Genomic DNA, 22,309 nt, shown 5'->3' with positions numbered 1-22,309 from the left:
GAGGACCTACAAACTGTGTCTTTACTGTGCCAGTGATGTTCATTTTTTACAGGATTGCCCGCTCCGTAGACTCCGACCATCTTCAACTTCTATCTCTAGCTCTGAGTTACAAGCTTCTGTCTCCATTCCAGACACGTTATCTGCTCCCATGAGAACCCGGGATCCCCAGTTAAACCCAGAGGGGGCGCTGCCCTTAAAGTTTGCTTCAGAGGGGGCGCTGCCCTTACAGTCTGCTCCAGAGGGGGCGCTGCCCTTACAGTCTGCTCCAGAGGGGGCGCTGCCCTTACAGTCTGCTCCAGAGGGGTCGCTGCCCTTAATGACTCCTCCAGAGGGGGCGCTGCCCTTACAGTCTGCTCCAGAGGGGGCGCTGCCCTTACAGTCTTCTCCAGAGGGGGCGCTGCCCTTACAGTCTGCTCCAGTGGGGGCGCTGCCCTTACAGTCTTCTCCAGAGGGGGCGCTGCCCTTACAGTCTTCTCTCGAGGGGGCCCTATCCCTCCAGCCCACTCCAGAGTTGCCACTCTATGCGGTTCAGCCCGAGTTGCCACTCTATGCGGTTCAGCCCGAGTTGCCACTCTATGCGGTTCAGCCCGAGTTGCCACTCTATGCGGTTCAGCCCGAGTTGCCACTCTATGCGGTTCAGCCCGAGTTGCCACTCTATGCGGTTCAGCCCAAGTTGCCCCTCTATGCGGTTCAGCCCGAGTTGCCTGTCCAATGCGGTTCAGCCCGAGTTGCCACTCTATGCGGTTCAGCCCGAGTTACCACTTGGTGCTGTCTGCTCTGAGGCTTCTCACAGCGCTGTCTGCTCTGAGGCTTCTCACAGCGCGGTCTGCTCTGAGGCTTCGCACAGCGCTGCCCCCTCCGAGGCTTCTCTCAGTACTGTCCCTGTCAAGTCTGCCGCCCAATCCGGGCGCCCTGCCAAGTCATCTGCCCAGTATGGATTGTCTTCTGCCAAGGGGGTCCTACCCAAGTCCCCAGGGATGTATGTTCAACCCGAGCTGGCCGAGTCTCATGCTAATTCGAATTCATCCTCTGTTCAAGTCTTCCAACCACCTACCTTCAATGGGGATATTCAGCAATTTCGTGCTCTTATTAAATTCTGTATATCCTATTTTCCCTCTGTATCAAACCTCTTTGATACTCAACGAAAGCAAGTGTTTTACATGTTGGCCAACTTTACAGGGGAAGCTCTGGAATGGGCAGAGCCCTTAATTGAAACCCAAGATCCCATTCTGTCTGATTTACAGCTTTTTACTGAGGCCGTGATCAAAGAATTTACACCAGCACTTGCCAATCTCACTCCCAGTGCTTCATCTATGCCTCATGTTCTATCTCCAGCTACTCCCACTTTGAGATTATCGTTTTCTTCACTCCATTTCCAGCAATCCTCTAAAAACCATAAAAAGAGAGTGAAGAAGAAGAAAGATTCTCCTGGATCTCAACTCCCTTGTGACGTGGTTTCTATACCCTTTCCATCCTTGCATGAAGACTTCTCAAATACATGCCCAATTCTGGACTATGACTTTAGAATCTGCCCTTTAAGGAGGGGGTACTGTCACGACTTGCACTCTGCAGCTGCTGTCTGCAGTGACTCTATTGGATTTGTTATGCTTTCCACTTGTAGTACCACTGCCCACCATAGGGGCCACTGTGCTACTTGATTATTCTCCTTGATCACTGGGAGTGGTTTCAGCTGCATGAGGCCTATTTATACCTGCCTGCTTCAAACAGTCTGGGCCAGATCATCAGGTCACTCCTGTGAGCATTTCCATGTGCTTTGTTCCAGTCTGCATTACCAAGTTGTTTGTTCCAGTCTGCATTACCAAGTTGTTTGTTCCAGTCTGCATTACCAAGTTGTTTGTTCCAGTCTGCATTACCAAGTTGTTTGTTCCATTCTGCATTACCAAGTTGTTTGTTCCAGTCTGCCTTACCAAGTTGTCATCTCCAGTCTGCATTACCAAGTTGTCATCTCCAGTCTGCATTACCAAGTTGTCATCTCCAGTCTGCATTACCAAGTTGTCATCTCCAGTCTGCATTACCAACTTGTCATCTCCAGTCTGCATTACCAACTTGTCATCTCCAGTCTGCATTACCAACTTGTCATCTCCAGTCTGCATTATCAAGTTCTGTTAAATTGTTGATCCCATTGAACTGTTGCTCTGTCTTTCCATTTCGGTATATCTGTGCCACAATCCGTGGTGGATTGTTATTTGTGTTCTTAATAAAGCCACTTTAACCACTTACGCTCTCGCCGTGGTCATACCTGGGAAATCCTGACAGTGAACAGACAATATTTATAGCTTTTTATGGAGTAAATTGCATTCTGGATATATGGGTTAAGAATGTGTGGCAGGCACAGAAACAGGCTTAAAAAACAGATCACAGGTGCAGAATTGAATCTTACCCTGAAGACTCTACCCACCGCATCTTTTCAGTTTTCTCTGTCTTCTGCCTGGTGCTACAGTGTTTCCTTGTTGGTCGATCAACAAAGACAAAAATCTTTAGGGTAAGATTCACTTCTGCACCTGTGATCTATTTCTGTGCCTTTGTGGTGGTGTGAAAACCACTACAGATCACCGGACATCAACAGCTATTTTACTTTTTACCCTCAAAAACGCAGTATGATATATCTGCCAATTTGGCGATTAAAATCACCATTGATATGTGGAGAATGGCAGTGATTTCAAATTGCTGAATACAACACAGCTTGACACATTTTGACCTGGTGTTTAGTTTTCCTTGAGCAGCGAAAGTGTGGTAAAAGAAAGTGCTAAACTTGTTCGGTTACTAAGGTGAGGATTGAGGTAACTTGAGGTCAAGACAATGGTATGGTGACACCTGTGAAGGGAAATCAGGCGCAGCAAATAGAAATAGGACAAAGATGCTGAAGCACCATCTACATAAGTTTATAAAACAATGTGTTATGGGTAGAGATGAGCGGTCGGATTATGTGAAATCCGATGTTGGGGATCGGAGTAAAACCGAGTTTTGACTCTGTATCTTCCGCCAAACTTGGATCTCAAAAAGAGGTGAAACTTCATTTCCGGGATTTTTTTTTTTTTTTGCAAAACTCTCACAAGTTTTGGATCTACATCTTTTGTATGTATAGTGCTCCCTCATTTTCTCAAGTGCCACTTTAGAACAGACAGCATGTAGGAAGGAAGTTAGCTTCGGTGCTCTGCTCATAAAATAGCGTTCATGATGTACCAGAGACATAGGAAAGCAATAGAATCCTGCCATTATTGTAAAACAGTTATGTAGATAATAGTCAGCTACAGTAGTTTGCTGATCAATTGCTTTTAATTTCAAATTTTTGTTAATGCAATGCATTGCATATATATATTAATACCAGACAGTACATACAGACTGAGTTAGATATATAGTAACTAGTATGTTTATTTCTTTGAGAATAACAGTGTGCTTTTTCTGGCAGGCTAATAGCAGCAGAATCCAAAAAACAAACAGATTTCTTTATTTTCAAATGAAAAGTTTTTCTAGTGAAAGTAATCTTGTGTGAGGCAATGACAACTGAAATAATTTTGAAAAAAAACTGGATGCTTGTGTGTGAGATTCAGCAGCAGTTGCACACTCCAAAAAAAGCTACATATTATCATATTCTAATCTTTTCAATTTTTCAATACTTGTCTATTTTGGTAGTGTCATTCAGTGAAATCTTTATTTAAAATATTGTTTGCATGTGATGTTTTTTTCCGAGAATTTTAAACATTCAGTGACCACATGTAGAACATTGCAGCAGCAGCAACAAATATGTCATCTGCCATGCAGCAAGCCCATTTGATAAATTAAACAGCAAAAAAGAATTATTGTAAGGTGCTAGAGAATAGAAACGCTATGCACTCACTGAATTTTAAACTTTTCACAGCAGGCATTATGAAGAGTGAAGAGGCAGTAACAATCCAATGTCATTAGATGGACAGAGGCATTAGTAGATATTTAAACAAGTAGATATCCAATTGTAAAGAGCTACCTAATTTGTTGTCACTATATAAATAAATCAGGATGCTGAGAGATGAAGGTGGTCTGCATCCATACTACAAAAATTCAAAGATTAGGTACACAATACATTGCTAGAGTATTTATCGGTTGCCAAAAGCATGGCTTTCATCACCTTGTTTTGCTTATATTGTCTATGCCATAATGCTGCCCTTCTGAATTAAACCAGGGGATTCGTATATTTTTATTGGTAAGGGAGGGATGAAAAATTATTCCCCCTGGTGGAAACTTCATCCAACCCCGAAGGTAAAGGGGACCGCCTAAGACTTGCAGTAGAGGTGGTCCCCAAGACTCATGTATATAAATAATATTTATATGTTCTATTAGTGATGTGTAAGAAATATGTAAAAGAGACAGTTTAGATCAGGGGTGTCCAACCTTTTAGCTTCCCTGGGCCACATTGGAAGATGACGAGTTGGTTTGGGCCACACATAAAATACACTAACACTAACGATAGCTGATCATTGAAAAAACCATAGAAAACATAGTTAACATATTAAACTTACTTGGAAATGAAGTTAGTAAGAGTTAGGAAACCTGTTGCAGAATCATGATTAAAGCAGTAGTCCCATTACCAGCTACAATTTAACTTACATGCATCTGCCCCTTAGTGGGGTTCGGGGAATTAAATGCCAAAAACTATTTTTCCTCTTTTTCTGCACCCATGAATCATTTTTTTTATTGACCAGTTTGAAATGGTCACCGATATAGGTAGCATCAGGAGGACTAATAGAAATCTACAGAGATTTAAAGATAGGGTGGCGGGAAAAATGGCTCATGGAGCAGCCTCCGATGAGGGTAACAGTGGGTGATATTTTCCCCCTACTCAGCACTGCACATTTAAAATATTAAAAATACAATTATCTCTTAATATTTATATTAGATACATACAGAGAACACAGCTAGTTCATAATTGAATGGTGCAGAAAGTCCAAATTCAGAGTAACAACAATAAGATACTGGATAATCTTTCACTGCTGCTGATCGCGCGGGTAACTCCTCTGTGCTGCGCTACGCAATGGATGTCGGGTGTGATGACGTCACCCTCGACATTCACTGCGAGCGCCACACGGAGGAGGAGACCAGGGAGGGAGCCGGAGCGCCAGCTGACGTGACCGCAAGGTAATTTTTTTTTTTGCAGGATTTTTTTTTTCCAGCGCTGCCCCCTTGCCACAACCAAAACTCCTGCTGGGCCACATTTACAGGCATGCTGGGCCGCATGCGGCCCACGGGCCGCGGGTTGGACAACCATGGTTTAGATCATTGTTTCCCAACTCCAGTCCTCAGGCACTCCTAACAGTGCAGGTTTTCCAGGTCACAAGTGAAATAATTAGTGCCACCTGTGGATCTTTCAAAATGTGTCAGTTAGTAATGAATACACCTGTGCTCCAGCAAAGAGATATGGAAAACATGCACTGCTAGGGGTCCATGAGGACTGGAGTTGGGAATGACTGGTTTAGATAAGCCAATAGTTGCCCTTCCCACACATGTAAGTATGTTTAATACTTAAATTGATGTCGATTTGGTTGTCCAAAACATGCACTGACAATGCAATTGAAAGTCAACATTATGAGAAATTAACAGAACAGATTTTGGCCCTGGCAAAGAATACATGTATAGATGGAGATATGATAGATGATGATTTATGCTATGTGATGTAATTAGAGAACCGTAAAGTATGGCTAATTATTTTTTTAATTGAATATTCAGAAAGCAAATACACTGGTGGAATATTTACAAAACACTTCATTAAGACAATAGTGGACATCTACAGACAGTGGCAATATTAGACATTTAAGAATTGATGAGATGACACAATACTAAATGGTGCAAGTAAAGATGCCATTGCCCTTGAAGTATGGTACATCTGTGCCGTAATGCTGCCCTTCTGAATCAAACCAGGGGTCTATTTATGTGGGAGGGAAGTGGGAAAAATCATTGCCCCTGGGTAAGCCTCATCAAACCCCAGGGTAACTTGGAGGGCCTGAGACTTGCAGCAGAGGCGGTCCCCGAGAAAAGGTGTACTCAATGTGAAGCCAGGGCAACCAGGAGGCCACACACTGCCGCTGCGTCCTGGCCAGTGACAGGCAGTGGGGGCGCATGGCTGTAATTAAATTATGCTGCCTCCTGAGTGGACATGAGGGGTCTGATCTTGGCCCTATTTCTCCTATCTCCATGCTACCAGTTCCTGCTCACAAGTTTTTATGTTGAGTTAAGTCCTGTGGGCATCCGAGTACCTGTGAGTGCATCCAACTCTACGGGAAAGGGGACTGCTATAGGTGAAGACCTCTCCTGATAGCTGTAAAAGTTTATAACAGTTACTATGAAGCCGTAGCACCGTAAATGATTATATTCTGAGACCAGTGGTGTAATAGCAATCTGGCCTTCCAATGTTTGTTTCTGCTATTAGTTGTCAGCTGACTCGCATAAAAACTCTGACCTTTACAAAAATTTACCTAGCTATCCATGTGGTTATTTATTTATTCAATTGCAGTAATAGTAAGTCTGAACATGCGACTGAGGTGTCGAAGTCGTATAATTGGATGAACGAAAGTATATTGATTAATATAGTTTTACCGTGCGATTGCGATCAGTATGCCACGTTACACGTGGCATGGCGAGATCCCGCGGTAAAATACGCACACACACTCACACGCTAACATTTAGTTATTTATATATTTCATATTATAATGGTTGCATTCCCCAGTGATTTATGAGCAGACAGTATTTAGTTTATTATTTAGTTTATATAGTAAGGTTATATATACACTTTAGTGATATTTGAGGTTCAGGAACTATGTCATGTTTAGTATCATTTTAATCCCCTATTCATCAGCAGTTGTCCGGTTCATTCGCCGAAGGGATCGCACATTGCATACTCTAGTTAGCGATGTTAGGGAATAAATGTTTAAAATGTTACTGACTTTGTATTGTGAATAGACTAGCTTAAACTGGTTTCTGGGTGGGAGAATCATCTGGAATGTTGACCCTCACCCTTGGAGGGGGTTGTTTCAACTAACCATGACCTGTTTACACTGGACCCTCCTGAAGCCTGGACCTATAGAAGCAAGCCACGTCATCTGTATTGTTTTCTCTGTAACACAGAGTGTATATATACAAACTCTCTGGGACCAGCTAGTCAGTCATTCTCTGACCACAGAATTCTGGAGTGAAGTACTGTTCATACTGGATCCAGTAGAGTGCGCAGCGATCGCGGTGGTATGTATGTATCTTTTGGTATCGGCTGTACTGTATTATAATTATGTATTGAACTGCCAAATTTTGCATCTGCTAAAAATAAATTACTTTGTGCTTTGGAAACACAAATCGCTTAGACAATGCTTATTTGAAAATGATAAAATTACTTTAATAGAGGTTTGGGTGAAAAGAAAGGGAGATATCAATTCCATGGAGTATATTATTTTTTGAATTGAATCAGAGAAAGCAAATGCAAAGTTACAAAATCCTTTATTAAGACATCTCGCCAAAATTGGTGAAAATTGAAGGGATCATTAGAAAATAGACTGGAAATGACTGGAAATTAATGTTACTGCTATAAATAGTAATATAGAAACAAAAGCATCTCAATCTGACATTATTTTACCTATTTTTCACAATTTTTAATTAAATCCAGATACAAAATCAAAACCTTTCATGATTTTTTTGCCAAAAAGCGGTAGCAAAGTCAAAACACGAATGCCGTTTAAAACCGACACCGTTTTTGAAACCGAAATACAAGGGTCAGGCACATCTCAAATTATGGGAAGGTATGAAAAAGCAGTAACTCCAGGATAATCATGACACTGGCAATTTTTTCTCCTGAACACTATTGAAAACTTGTTGTAAAATCTGTTGTTCTATGGGTAAGTGATATGCAGTGTTAATTAGAGATGCTCAGGCTCGATTTTTTTGTAGGGATGTGCACCGGCCACTTTTCGCGTTTTGGGTTTATTTTTTTTTTAAAAAGCCTAAAAACTGCTAAAATCCAGATTTTTGGTTTTTTTTCACTCCTATGCTATTATTAACCTCAATAACATTCATTTCCACTCATTTCCAGTCTATTCTGAACACCTCACACCTCACAATATTGTTTTTAGGCCAAAAGGTTGCACCAAGGTAGCTGGATGACTAAGCTAAGCGACACAAGTGGGCGGCACAAACACGTGGCCCATATAGGAGTGGCACTGCAGTGGCAGACAGGATGGCAGTTTGAAAAACTAGGCCCCAAAGAGCACATAATGCCAAAAAAAGAGGTGCAAGATGGAATTGTCCTTGGGCCCTCCCACCCACCCTTATGTTGGGGAAATAGGACATGCACACTTTAACAAACCAATCATTTCAGCGACAGGGCCTACCAAACTACTGTGGCTGAAATGATTGGTTTGTTTGTGCCCCCACACAAAAAAAACAATTTATCTCTCCCTGTACAAAGTAAACTGGCTCTACTGAGGCAAGATGTCGTCCTCATCCTCATCCTCTGATTCCTTGCCCCCTTCAGTGTGTACTTCCTCATCCTCACACATTATCAATTCGTCTCCGCTTGACTCCACAATCACAGGTCCCTCTGTAGTCTCTGGAGGCCATTGCTGGTCTTCATTGAAGAAATGATAATTCATTTTGATGAACATCATCTTCTCTACATTTTGCGGAAGCAACCTCCTTCGCCGCTCACTGACCAGGTTCCCCGCTGCAATAAAAACTCTTTCGGAGTAAACACTGGAGGGGGGACAATTCAGGGAAAATAGAGCCAGTTTATACAGGGGCTTCCAAACTGCCTTTTTTTTCCTGCCAGTACAAGTAAGGACTGTCTGACATGTCTACTTGGATGCTGTCACCAAAGTAATCCTCCACCATTTTTTCAATGGTGACAGCATCCAATGCAGCGACAGTAGACATGTCAGCAATCGTTGGCAGGTCCTTCAGTCCGGACCAGATGTTCAAATTCGCTCCTGCCTGCTCTGCATCCCCGCCAGCGGATCATTTAGGAAATCTCAGCTGTTTCCTCGCAGCCACAGGTATGTTAGAAAATGAAGAAGGAGCTGTTGCCATGTCACGGTACTCTTCAGACGACAATCTCCTGATCAGCAGGTCTTTGCACCGCTGTAGACTTGTGTCCGCCGGAAACAGAGACACAACATATGCTTTAAACCGAGGATCGAGCACGGTGGCCAGAATGTATTCCTCTGACTTTAAAAGACTGACAATGCCCTCGGATCCTGGTAAAGCGTACGAAGGGCTTCATCCACAAGAGCTACATTCTTTGTGGAATCGCAATGCTTTACCAGCTCCTCCCTCACTTTCTCCAGCTGCTTCTGCAACAGCCTGATCAGGGGAATGACCTGACTCAAGCTGGCAGTGTCGGAACTGAATTCTCGTGTGGCAAGTTCAAACGGCTGGAGAACCTTGCACAACATGGAAATCAGTCTCCACTGCGCTTGACTCAGGCGCATCCCCACTCCTTTGCCTATTTCGTACGTGGCTGTGTAGGCTTGAATGGCCTTTTGCTGCTCCTCCATCCTCTGCAGCATATAGAGGGTGGAGTTTCAGCGTGTCACAACCTCTTGTTTGAGGTGATGGCAGGGCAGGTTCAGGCATTTTTGATGGTGCTCCAGTCTTCAGTAGGCAGTGGCAGAATGGCGAAAGTGTCCCGAAATTTTGCGGGCCACCGCAAGCATATCCTGCACACCCGTCACTTTTAAGATAATGCTGCACCACCAAATTTATTGTGTGGGCAAAACATGACACGTGCTGGAAATTGCCCATATGTAATGCCCGCACAATGTTACTGGCGTTGTCCGACACCACAAATCCCCAGGAGAGTCTAAGTGGGGTAAGCCACTGCGAGATGATTTCCCTCAGTTTCTCTAAGAGGTTGTCGGCGTTGTGCCTCTTACTGAAACCGGTGATACACAACGTTCCCTGCCTTGGAACGAGCAGGCGTTTCGGAGATGCTGCTACTGATGATGCTGCTGTTGCTTCGGAAGGCGATGCATCTACCCAGTGGGCTGTCACAGTCATATAGTCCTTAGTTTGCCCTGAACCACTTGTCCACATGTCCGTGGTTAAGTGGACAGTGGGTACAACCAAATTTTTCAGAGCACTGAGGACACTTTTTCGGACTTCTCTGTACATCCCGGGTATTGCGTGCCTAGTGAAGTGGAATCTAGACGGGATTTGGTACCGGGGACACAATACCTCCATCAACCGTCTAAATCCCACTCCACTGATGGCGGACACCGGACGCATGTCTAACACCAACATAGCTGTCAAGGCCACAGTTATCCGCTTTGCCATAGGATGACTGCTGTCGTACTTCGTCCTCATGGCAAATGACTGTTGTACGATCAATTGCTTAATGAAAGACGTAACGGTCTTACGACTTCCCCTCTGGGAAGATGACCGACTCCCAGCAGCAACAGCAGCAGCGGCAGTAGTAGGCGTACCGCTGCAGGATCCTCCGGAAGAATCCAGGATTAAAGAGGACTCAGTCATGCCGGTGACATGGCCTGCAGGACTATCTCCGATCCAGATCAAGGAGGAAATTGACGAGGAGGGTGTTGCTGGTGTGGATACAACGGCACCAAGGGATTTAGGTGTCCCTGGACTGCTGACGGTCCTAGCCACAGTTGCTGAACTAAACACAGAATTATGAAGGGTCTTCAGGTGACGTATAAGGGAGGATGTCCCTAGGTGGCCAAGATCCTTACCCCTGCTTATTGCAGCTTTACATAAGCTACATATGGCAATACATTTGTTGTCCGGATTGGGATAGAGATAATTCCAGACCCAAGAGGTGGATTTATTGGTCTTCTGCCCAGGCATGACGATGGGCTTTTTCATCCCATGGACAACAACTGTTTCCTTCCCTGGTGCCTCATTTAAGAAAACCACATCAGCATCCTCCTCGTCAACTTCCTCCTCAGTGCCAGCTACATCAATATCCTCCTCATGGTGTACAACATTGACACCTTCATTATCAAAATCTGGAACTGCACTGTGGGTGATCCTTCCAGCATATGCAGAGGGCGTGCTGCAAATGGTGGAAGGAGCCACCTCTTCCCGTACAGTGATGGGAAGGTCAGGCATCACAACCACCAACACACTTGGACTCTCCTTGGGGATTTGTGATGCCATGTCTTTAGAAGGCAGAGTTGTTTGCTGTGTTTTTGATGACAGCTTAACTCTCTTAAATTTTATAGAGGGGGGAGGAGGAGGGCTTAGATTGTTGGGTGAAGCTGAACCACTAGTCATGGACAGGGACAGGGCCTAAGCCGTTCCTTGCCACTCCGTGTCGTAAATGGCATATTGGCAAGTTTACGTTTCTCCTCAAATGATTTTAATTTCTTTTTTTGGATCATTTTAGGGAACTTTGGCTTTTTGGATTTTACATGCCCTCTACTATGACATTGGGCATCGGCCTTGGCAGACGACGTTGATGGCATTCCATCGTCTATGTCATGACTAGTGGCAGCAGCTTCAGCATTAGGAGGAAGTGGTTCTTGATCTTTCCCTACTTTATCCTCCAAATTTTTGTTCTCCATTATACGCAGCACAAGAGAGTGTACCCCTAAACCACACACACTAGGCAAAGCCTTTAAAAATTAAATGCGGCACAGGAGAGTACCACTGGACTGGAGTTATGCAGCAGTAGCACTGGACTTATACGCAGGATCTGTGGACTTAAACAGCAGTAACACTGGACTTATACGGCAGGATCTGTGGACTTAAACAGCAGTACCACTGGACTGAGCAGGACAGCACCACTGGACTGTAAAATTAATAGATTGATCCCCTTTTTGAATCATGCATGTATTCAATCTCTATGCATATCCTTTTTATAGTGATCAGTTATCAAGCGAGGTCTTCCCAGCGCTAGACGTCTTGTGTGTTTCACCACTGGACTGAGCAGGACAGAGGACACCACCACACACCCTCCCTCTTCCCTCTCCAATGCCCGAGTGAAGATGGCAGCGGGCAGCGGGGAATAATATGAATCCGGATCTCGCGAGATCCGACGGCGGGATGATGACGTTTTGCCTCGTTCTGAGTTTTGCGTCGGCCGGGAATCACCGAACAGTGCGCGGATCCGGCCTCGGATCGGCACTGTTCTGGGGTGTTTGGATTTCAAAAATCCGAACCCGCTCACCCCTAATTTTTTGAAAACCGAGCCTACCGAAAAACATCGCAGATATGAGCCGGCTTGGTACTTTTCGCACTTTCGTAACTGAAAACGAGGCAAAACATCATTGTTGCATCATCGGATCTCGCCAGTTTTGAATTGTATGTACCGCCCTCCACGGAGATCAGGTGCCATTTCACAGACAAACACAGAAGGGGTAGCGGGGTTGTTGGCAGTCTCCAGTGCAGTTGGGCAGCGTCATTGATGAAAAAGAGAGAGGAGAGGTGGCAGTGTTCTGGCAAGTCTACAATGTCAGTGCCATTGCTCATTGGCATTGCTGAAACAAAAACAATAGGGGTGGCAGTGTTCTGAAAGGTCTCCAGTCACATTGCTTTGTGTTGTAGCTTACACAGAAACTAGAGAGGTGGCAGTATTCTTGCCAGTCTACAGTGTCAGTGCCATTGCTCATTGTCATTGCTGAAACAGAAACAATAGGGGTGGCAGTGTTCTGAAAAGTCTCCAGTCACTTTGCTCTAAGCCATTGATATAGACTCCCATCAGTCCACAGAAGACCTGGAGTACCAGGCAGCGGCTGGCACAAGTCATGATGATAGTAATCCATTTATGTCCCCAGCTAAAGCCTATGTTAAAGTGCATAGTGGTTTTTAAATCAGGGAAACAAAATTGTTTAAAAAAAGCTTTTACCTTGGTAACGAAAAAACACCTGTAATCAAGGCAAAGCTAACTGCTGAAAAAAAAAAATGCCAACATGCCATTCTACACACGCAGTGGCAAGGAAAGAATCAGCCCTTTGCCTTTGGATGAGCAGCCCAAGTATAGCTGGTGATACACAAATAGAGGATGCCACTTTGGTATTGCAACAGGATGAGGGGGATATTTTTGTAGCGGATGACGGCGCTAAGGAGGATGTTGATGAGGATAATGTTGTTTGTGTAAGTCCTGCACCAGTGGTGCACCAGCAGTTCTTGCCAGCGATAAGAAGAAGGCCATTGTCATGCCTGGGCTATAAGATGAAAAAATCCACATCTAATGTGTGGAATTATTTTTACCCAATTTCTGACATCAGTGGTCTAGCCATTTCTAGCATTGTAAAGCCACAGTCAGTAGAGGTAGGGACCTTAACCATCTAGGAACCTTATCCATGTTACACCATTTGAAGAGAGTTCATGGGAAGCATTTGGGAAAATCAGAAACTTATCCTAAAAAAATAACAACAAGCAGTCCAGTATCAGCTAGCTCCCATCTCTCACCTAGATCCTGGCACCTGCAATCTTCACCATCCTCATCAATATCCTCACTAGCTATTGTAGTAAGTCCTGCATCAAAGTTGCTAAGCCTAGATGACTCCGCCACTATACAGAATTCCTCAGAAGAAATATTGAGTGTTAGTAACGCTGCTACTGGAGTGAATCTTCATCGCAGAAGCATACCAAGAGGAAGATTGATAGCAGTTCACAACAATTGACTGTTAAACAATCCTTTGCAAGAGGAAGCAAGTATGGCTGTCACCCAGTCAAAAAGCGGAGCACAAAGGCCATGCCGACTATGCTAGTATAAGATCTGCGTCCAATATCCACTATTATTACAGCTGGTTTTAGACAGTTAACTGAGGTCTTTTTGCTAGAAAACCATTTTGCTAGAAAAGCTATTCCTCACCTGTACAAGAAGGTTCGTAAAAATGTAATAATTGGGCTACAAAATGCCACTCTACCCACTGTACACTTAACCACATATATGTGGACAAGCAGAAGTTGGCAAACTAAAGATTATATGACTGTTACAGCCCACTGGGTTGGTGATTCGCCTTCACCAGCAGGAACAGCAGCAGCATGTACCCAACTACATAACATTTTTAAGAAGCAGGCTACTCTGTGTATCACCGGCTTCACTAAGAGGCATATAGCTGACACAGCTATTCCACTTGGACTTTCCTCAGGATATGTCATTTCTGATAATGCCACCAATATTGTAAGAGCATTACCACCTCTTGCTTCAGGCAACCAACTGAAGCAAGAGGTGGTAACAAGGTGGAATTCCATATTTTATATGCTTCTGAGGATGAAGGAACTGCGAAAAGCCATCCATGCTTACTCCGCAATGCATGACATTGGGAAAGGAAGGGGAATGTATTTTAGTCCAGCGCAGTGGAGAATTCTTTCCGTGTTGTACAAGGTGCTGAAACCATTCAAAGTAGTCACCTATGAAGTGAGTTCAGACACTGCTAGCTTGAGCAAAGTGATTCCCTTAATTAGACTTTTGGAAAATCAATCATCATCATCATCACCATTTATTTATATAGCGCCACTGATTCCGCAGAGCTGTACAGAGAACTCATTCACATCAGTCCCTGCTCCATTGGAGCTTACAGTCTAAATTTCCTAACACACACACACACACACACACACAACTAGGGTCATTTTTTGTTAGCAGCCAATTAACCTAGTATGTTTTTGGAGTGTGGGAGGAAACCGGAGCACCCGGAGAAAACCCACGCAAACACAGGGAGAACATACAAACTCCACACATATAAGGTAATGGCCAGGAATTGAACTCATGACCCCAGTACTGTGAGTAGAAATGCTAACCACTAAGCCACCGTGCTGAGAAACTGAAGGACGAGATAAAACAAAGCAATTACACCAAGGATGTTGTACTCGTAGATCAAGTACTTTATTTGCTTCACCAGGATCTAGGAGTTATCAAAATCTTGAAATTGGATCACTATATTTTGGAGACTGTGCTTGATCCTAGATTTAAGAGCTATGTCTTCTTTTTGTTTCCAACTGACCCAGATCTCAAGAGATGCAAGGAGCTCCTGTTGAGTAAGATGACAGCGGAAATGTTTTACGTGACAGGACGGCATCTCCTCCTTCAGTTTCTCAGGTAACTGCTGCTAGGAAAAAACTTAGCTTTCCCAACAGACCCAGGGATGATGCGGATGACTCATTACAACATTTTGACATATGGTCTGGTGTAAAAGAAAAACCGTAACACCTCTGCCGTAACTCCACCTGATCCTACGATCAACATCCAAAGGATGGTGGAGGATTATTTTAACAACACTGTACAAATAGGCAATTTAGACAGTCCCTTTACATACTGGAAGAAAAAAAAGGCAATTTGGAGACCCATGTACAAACTCGTTTTGCAATACCTAAGCTGCCCACCCTCCAGTGTGCACTCAGAAAGAGTTTTCAGCACAGTCGGGAACCTTGTCAGCGATCAGCGTAGGAGGCTACTTCCTAAAAATGTGGAAAAGTTGATGTTCATCAAAATTAACTACATATTCCACAAGGAAGGCCTTTACTACCAATTACATCAAAGTACAGAGACTTCTGTAATGGTGATGAATTAATATTGTGTGAGGATGCTGTACATACTGTTGAGTGTGAGGATGAGGCTGAGGATGATGACAGCAACATCTTGCCATTGTAGAGTTCATTAACAGCACTGCTACTTTAGGTGCCTTAAGCTCCTTGATAGCTTGTTTTGTGGAGGTCCAAACAAACCAAGCACTTCAGCCACAAAAATGGCACTCCTTGTCGCTGAAGTGCTTGGTTTGTTAAAGTGTGCTAGTCCTTTGTAAGATCCAACATAAGGTTGGGTGGGTGGGCTCAAGAACAATTTCATGTTACACCACTTTTCTTTTCTGCCACTGCTATGTGGAATTGTTTCCTAGATGTGCTATGAACTGCTGAGTGTTTGTGCTATTGCTCTGTCAATTAGATTGCAGCAGCTACAAGAACAATTGAATTTGCCCTGCCACCAACTGAAGCTAGAGGTGTTAACAAGGTGGAATTGCACCCTTTATATTCTTCAGAGGATGGAGGAACAGCAAAAAGCCATCAGTCTTAGAGTTCATTGGTTTGTTAAACTGTTAAACTGTACCTGCTACCCCCCTGCTTCTGTGTGAGTTTGTTAAACCTTTTTAAAATATTTCCCAAAGACAATTCCTTCTTGCACTGTTTGACATGTTTGCCTTGGTCTATCAGCTTGTGTAACAGTTGACAATTCAGGTTTCAACAGTATTATTAGGTTGCCAAATCACATGGTGGACTGTATGATTAGGTAGACTATTTAAAGGTGGACAGTATTATTATAGGGCTAGAGATATGGTTAAGAACAGGTCTAGGGTAAGGGATAGGGTCAGGGTTAGAGTTAGGGATAATACTGTCTACATTTGAATTGTCAACCTAATAAATGTTGTCTACATTGCAATTGATGTCCAAACAATACTGTCAATGTCATTATATTGTTGACTTTATAACCTCACTATTGTTAGATTGAAGAGAAAAGGTACCACTGCACTAGGTAATCGCTTTAGCAAAATCCAGATAATTTAACAATAATTAGTTACAAATATCATATTGCTTTACTGGATGGTGCACTCACACACAAGAATTCTGATATCAAGGAGAGAGTAGGAAAGAGGAAATGTGCTTATGGAGGCACTCAGCGATCTTCTTATTAGTAAAATATACAATTCTTTATTAATTATACTTAAAATACAATTATAGTCCCTTTAAATTGTAATAGCGAAATATAAAAACAATATAAAACAATACAGTGAAACAAATGTGAGTTAAAATAGCAAAATTAATTTGCTATGCCCCGCTACTATGTATATTACTAATACTGTTGTATTGATAAATCATGCTGTCCAAACTCTATTATTGTTGTATCGTTATTTACTGATGCTGATTTTATCAAGTAGAGATTCAGATGTATGATAGAATGATCGTTATATTATAAATATCATTCAGACTGATTACTGCAGTTCATAGTTGCTTTATATTAGTAAATGTTGATCCTACCTATGATCTAATAATGCCTTGATCATGAAATCATGTATAATTGCTCAATATAACAATTGTAGGACACCTGATGTAATAATAATTACTGCTGTGTCTCAGTCCTTCCGTTAATCACGATCTCACATACACTCTATTATAATATCTAGCTGATTGAAGATAAAGCGTAATTAACAGGTATCTAGTGGTGTAGTTTTCAGATGCTACACAGGTGATCTTCTGTTTGAATTATTTATATATGCATGCTGTAATTAGCAGCTCCGTGAGGATTTTCTAAGAGACACCTAGTGAAATGCTAATAGCTGCTACCAGACCTCGATCGTATATTGCCACGATCTTGCATACCCACTAAATATTAGCCTGTTAAAGTACACCGCTATCTACTTCCAAGCGTCTATGATACAGATAAGCTGTTTATTTACATTTTTTTTGTACGCTGCCACCTGCTACTTTATACTGTTTATTACGGATACATCTGATACGTTGTCTTCTGCTTCCTTCTGTCTCTATTTCGGTACATGGTCAGAGTTTATGGAAACTGGTTGATATTGTCTTTACCAGCATGACATGATGAACATTACACTCTGTGCTCGCATCTTTATACACAGTATTTACTGACTGTCTGGATGATTTTACCAGCTAACACTACCTTATGTGGCGCCATTTTCCCTCTTAATATGTTAACATTGAGGATCCTATGATCGGAGTACCATCCGACACTTAGGAGGGAGGCTGCCTTCTCTTATGAAGAACTGTGTTTACTAATATTGGATATTTATATATATATATATATATATATATATATATATATTTTTTTTTTTTTATTTTTTTTATTGACTCACCTATTTTGTGTTTGAAGCGCCAACATTTATTTATTATACCCTGTGTCACATATATATATATATATATATATATATATATATATATATATATATATATTACATATACATGTATATTTTACATATACATATATATATATTTATTTATTTTATTTTATTTTCTGCATTTGCATAGATACATTACAATGAAATTTAAAAGAATAGCCAGTATTATTAAAAAAAGTAATTTAGTTGTTGCACTTTTCTAATACAGTTGTAATAAAAGTTCTTACCTGCGGAAAGTTTTTCCAAAAGTAATGTTTTAGCTGGCATTGTAACTATCATCAACGTTAGTGGAGTTACAAAGTTATACGTCAGAGAGAGTTTTAGAGCCTTTGCTGTTAGATTTGCTCTTTCTGATAGGCCAGCATAAATCCTTGGATTAAAGAAAAAAATGTTAGAAAGACATTAAACCAATATAATCAGATTTAATTGTCTTGTACTGTATCGTCTTCAGCAAATAATGAAGTATAAACTAATAATTTACCTACAAAAAGATTATCATTAAACAATTTTGCCTTACTTTTATGAGAGACAGTAAGTAAAAGTTATTTTAGTACAATTTAAATATGATTAAAACCATATATAATTTAATATACCGTTACTAAACGTTGATTAGATAAGTATTCAATAATAATATACTATGGGGGGTATTCAATTGTTAGCGTTAACGGGAAAAAACGAGCGCTCAAAAAATCTTAGCGTTAATACGGTAATTACTCGCGAAATTTCAGCTCGCAGCCCCCTGAGCGGCGAGCTGAAATTCCGCGAGTAAACTACCGTATTAACGCTTTTCGAGTGCAATATTACCGTATAAACAGTAATATTTTTTGAGCGCTTGTTTTTTCCTGTTAACGCTAACAATCGAATACCCCCCTATGAATTCTGAATCAAAATCTAAATGTTAATATTATTTTATATACTGCAATCATCACACAAAAATCTGTAGATCTGTGTCTCTCCATGGATGGTGGGCACTGGGGAAAAAATGTGAAAATCCAGTACAACCTCTTGTGGCATGAAAAGTGCAAGCATGCAGTGATTGCCCATGATTATTAATGATTGGATGAGTGGTGTTCAGCTAGTACTCGAATGAATGTATCCCAATGGCTAGTGGCTCATGTATTATGTACTTGTGATATTTTGAGGGAAATGATTAAAGCTTTTTCTGGATTGTACTGGGGGTTGATGGCGATGGGTAGGATTTAATACATGTATTTTGTGTATTCATTGGTGATTTCATAGCTACTTTTCAATTTGGTAAAGGTTTTCCTACTGTTTTTGAGTTATGTTTAGTCATGTAAGTTATGTCACCATTGTCAGAAATAGATAAGGAATTGGAATATTTTTTAAATTGAATCTGAGATATATATGCTATATATTTTCCTCAGTAATTGCTTGTTTCACTTTTTTATCCTTTATATTAACCATATTCTCAAATTTATTATAGTCATCCAAAACTTTCGGTGACCCTTATATATTTATTTAGATGAATCATTTATTTTTCTTATTATTGCAATTTAATTTGTCCACTATAATTTGTACTGTTTATAAAGAAGGTCTGTAAAACATAACATTCAATTATTTTAGTGTCTCTGAGTATGACAAATCAGAGGACACATTTTTAGCGAATATCAATCCAATAGAAGCCATGTTATACCTAATTTTCCAAAGTAGGAGTTGTCATTCTGTCACCTCTCCATTTCAGTCATTTCCAGTATTAAAATTTAATTTTTAAATGGGTAAATTTAAAATGTTTTACATTATCCCGTAAGTGATCTAGTGATATACATGAACAAATTTATCCTATGACTATTTTTTGGGCATATTCCAAACAATACATAAGTACTTGATAAAACAAAAATGTCTCCAAAAATGTGCTTGTTTTACCTTCAGTTCCTTATTTAACTTAATTTAAAAAGCATGAACCAATCTGGGGCTTAACATTAATATTTGATTTGTCAGATAATTCACAATATTCGGAATCACATAGCTGGTTATACATGAGCTGATCCAGCTGCTCAACCCACTGCATTAAATTTGGCCCCAAATTTGAGTGATCAAAACAAATAAGTTTTGGCCATTCAGCCCCTTGGAGTGAACAACAGATCACTTCCGGCTCCATCATAATCTGTGAGTGTGGTTGGAAGATAACTGCAAAATCACAGGTTAAGGAAATTTCTATATAGGGGCCTTTTCTTGGTAAAGGTTGATGGCTTATATACCACTTTACCCCACAAAGTAAGTAAGTTATTTCTACTACATGGACCACCATGTCTAGTGATCTGCAACAAGTAATAACTGATTTATTGGTTAAGCAAGATCATTTGTCTTGTTATCAGGGCAACTTTTATAGTCAAGAGAGGGAATAACGAAATTAAATGATGCCCCTCAAAATGCAATAATGACACTATTTCAAAACTAATATATATACTAAAATCATACTAAAATGCCATATAGTAATGCGGCATCATTACATTGATGTGATATAGATATAATTTAACAATTTGTTAGATTCTTACAGTAGTCCAAATAATATATAAATTCTATTCTGTATAATCAACAGAACTGTATCTAAAAACAAAACAAGTGCACTCCGGCGCAGTATAGGCAAAGTGTAGATATAAATAACAATAGGATCACAACCCCACAAAGAATTCACTAATAAATATTTACAATAGATGTGGGCAGCTGTAAGAGAGAAGATCGCCAATTAATGCCCTTAAACACAGTAATTCCAAAAATTAATTCAAACAGCACTGTGTTAGGTCCAATAAATAAGTATGTGAGATATAGAGGGCAGAACACAGAAGCTGCAAAGGTCTCAATAAGGTGATTGTTTATTAACTCAAAGTATCTAATAACACAACAAATATATACATATATCTCTAAATCAATAAAACATTCTAAAAAGTGCTCATATAGAATTCTTCCTAATAAATACAAAAATATTTCATAAGTTAAGTTCTATAATTTAAAACTCAATTGATATGAAGTATAATTAATTAGACACAGATAGCACCTAACAGGGGCGTCACCCTATAACTATAATTTTACTCAATCCAGATATAATAATCGGTCTTCTCAATTTGTTACTTCATAAATTATGGATCATATCATAAACCTAATTGGCCTGATTCTTAAGGAATGTAAAGCAAAAAAATGTAACTTTGAACCTTGGCAAAACAATGTTGTTTTGGAGGGGGGGGTAAATATAAAATGTGAGGACAGATTTATAATTGGGGTAGAACATGTCCTAGATCAACTTTACAACTTTATATCTTATGTGCAAAATAATAAACTAATTTGAACCCCTTGCATTGTAACATGGTTTTGTCCAGTAGAAACCTTAATCATTTTTTTGCCTTACATATTGGGCCTGATTCATTAAGGGAAGTATCAAAACATAGTTTCCAGGATCAGCTGCTCAATCCCTTCTCATTGCAGAGCTTATGCAGATGGAACACAAGTTCCATATCACCTGATATATTAGAGATAATAATAGTAGTAACAGCTGCTCACTTGTTTGATGTTAATGAAAATGGAAATCATATGCAGCAATAAAAGTTTAAACAGTTGTGACTCAATATCACCTTATCCGATCAGATGCTTATTCTCTACCCACAATTTGGGACGGTATTGCAATAATCCAAACCTCTTGGTCAAAGTGACAGAACCTCTTAGACTCCAGGCAGAGTTCACCTCTCTGCACCGGGTAGAAATACTCCTTTCACTCCAGAAAGATGGTTCCACTTGTGTCTTGTACTTGACACTCTGATTAATTTTTCTAATCAGGACAAAATAAATTCATATACAGCCAATACACAGAATAATATTTAGTTTTTCCTCCGCTACACTCACAACAGATTTCATTCCTTATAGGAACTTTTTCAAAGCATGACGGAGCTCATCTTTCTGATCACTTAAATCAGGGTTGTCCAACCATCGGCCCGCGGGCCGCATGCGGCCCAGCATGCCTGTAAATGTGGCCCAGAAGGAGTTTTGGTTGTGGCAAGGGGGCAGCACTGTTAATGGGAAAAAAAAATCCTGCAATAAAAAGAAAAGAAAATACTTACCTTGCGGTCACGTCAGCTGGTACTCCGGCTCCCTCCCTTGTCTCCTCCTCCGTGCGGTGCTCGCAGTGAATGTCGGGCGTGATGTCATCACGCCCAACATCCATTGCGGAGCGCAGCACAGAGGAGTCACCCGCGCGAGAAAAACAATCAGCAGCACAGAATTGGAGAAAAGAAGAGAAGAGGACAGGAGAACAAGCCGATTAAAAGGTAAGTTAAGGGGGATTTTTTTTATTATTTCAAGGGACGCTGACCAGTGAATAAAAGTCACCTGGTCCTGGAGCATCATGGACCTTATCTCCCTGCTACATACTTCTACTTGTAATACTAATGGGGCATTATATATTATTCTCTTTGGCCCATTATAAGTTGTTATCCCTTAACTAACATAGTGGT

General features: G+C 41.0%; 1 protein-coding gene across 3 annotated transcripts in view; it reads right to left on the bottom strand.

The window, feature by feature from the left end:
* The window catches only part of LOC142099563 (inter-alpha-trypsin inhibitor heavy chain H3-like), a 185,038-nt gene that overhangs the window by 44,294 nt on the left and 118,435 nt on the right, over nt 1-22,309 (bottom strand). For all 3 annotated transcript variants that reach the window (XM_075183114.1, XM_075183116.1, XM_075183115.1), the window contains one exon: nt 18,074-18,216. In XM_075183114.1, the coding sequence (XP_075039215.1) occupies nt 18,074-18,216 (143 nt within the window). The remainder of the gene's footprint in view (nt 1-18,073; nt 18,217-22,309) is intronic.

Source organism: Mixophyes fleayi, chromosome 8, assembly GCF_038048845.1.
Source record: "Mixophyes fleayi isolate aMixFle1 chromosome 8, aMixFle1.hap1, whole genome shotgun sequence".
Lineage (NCBI taxonomy): Eukaryota > Metazoa > Chordata > Amphibia > Anura > Limnodynastidae > Mixophyes > Mixophyes fleayi.
This window is presented reverse-complemented; position numbering and strand designations above follow the sequence as displayed.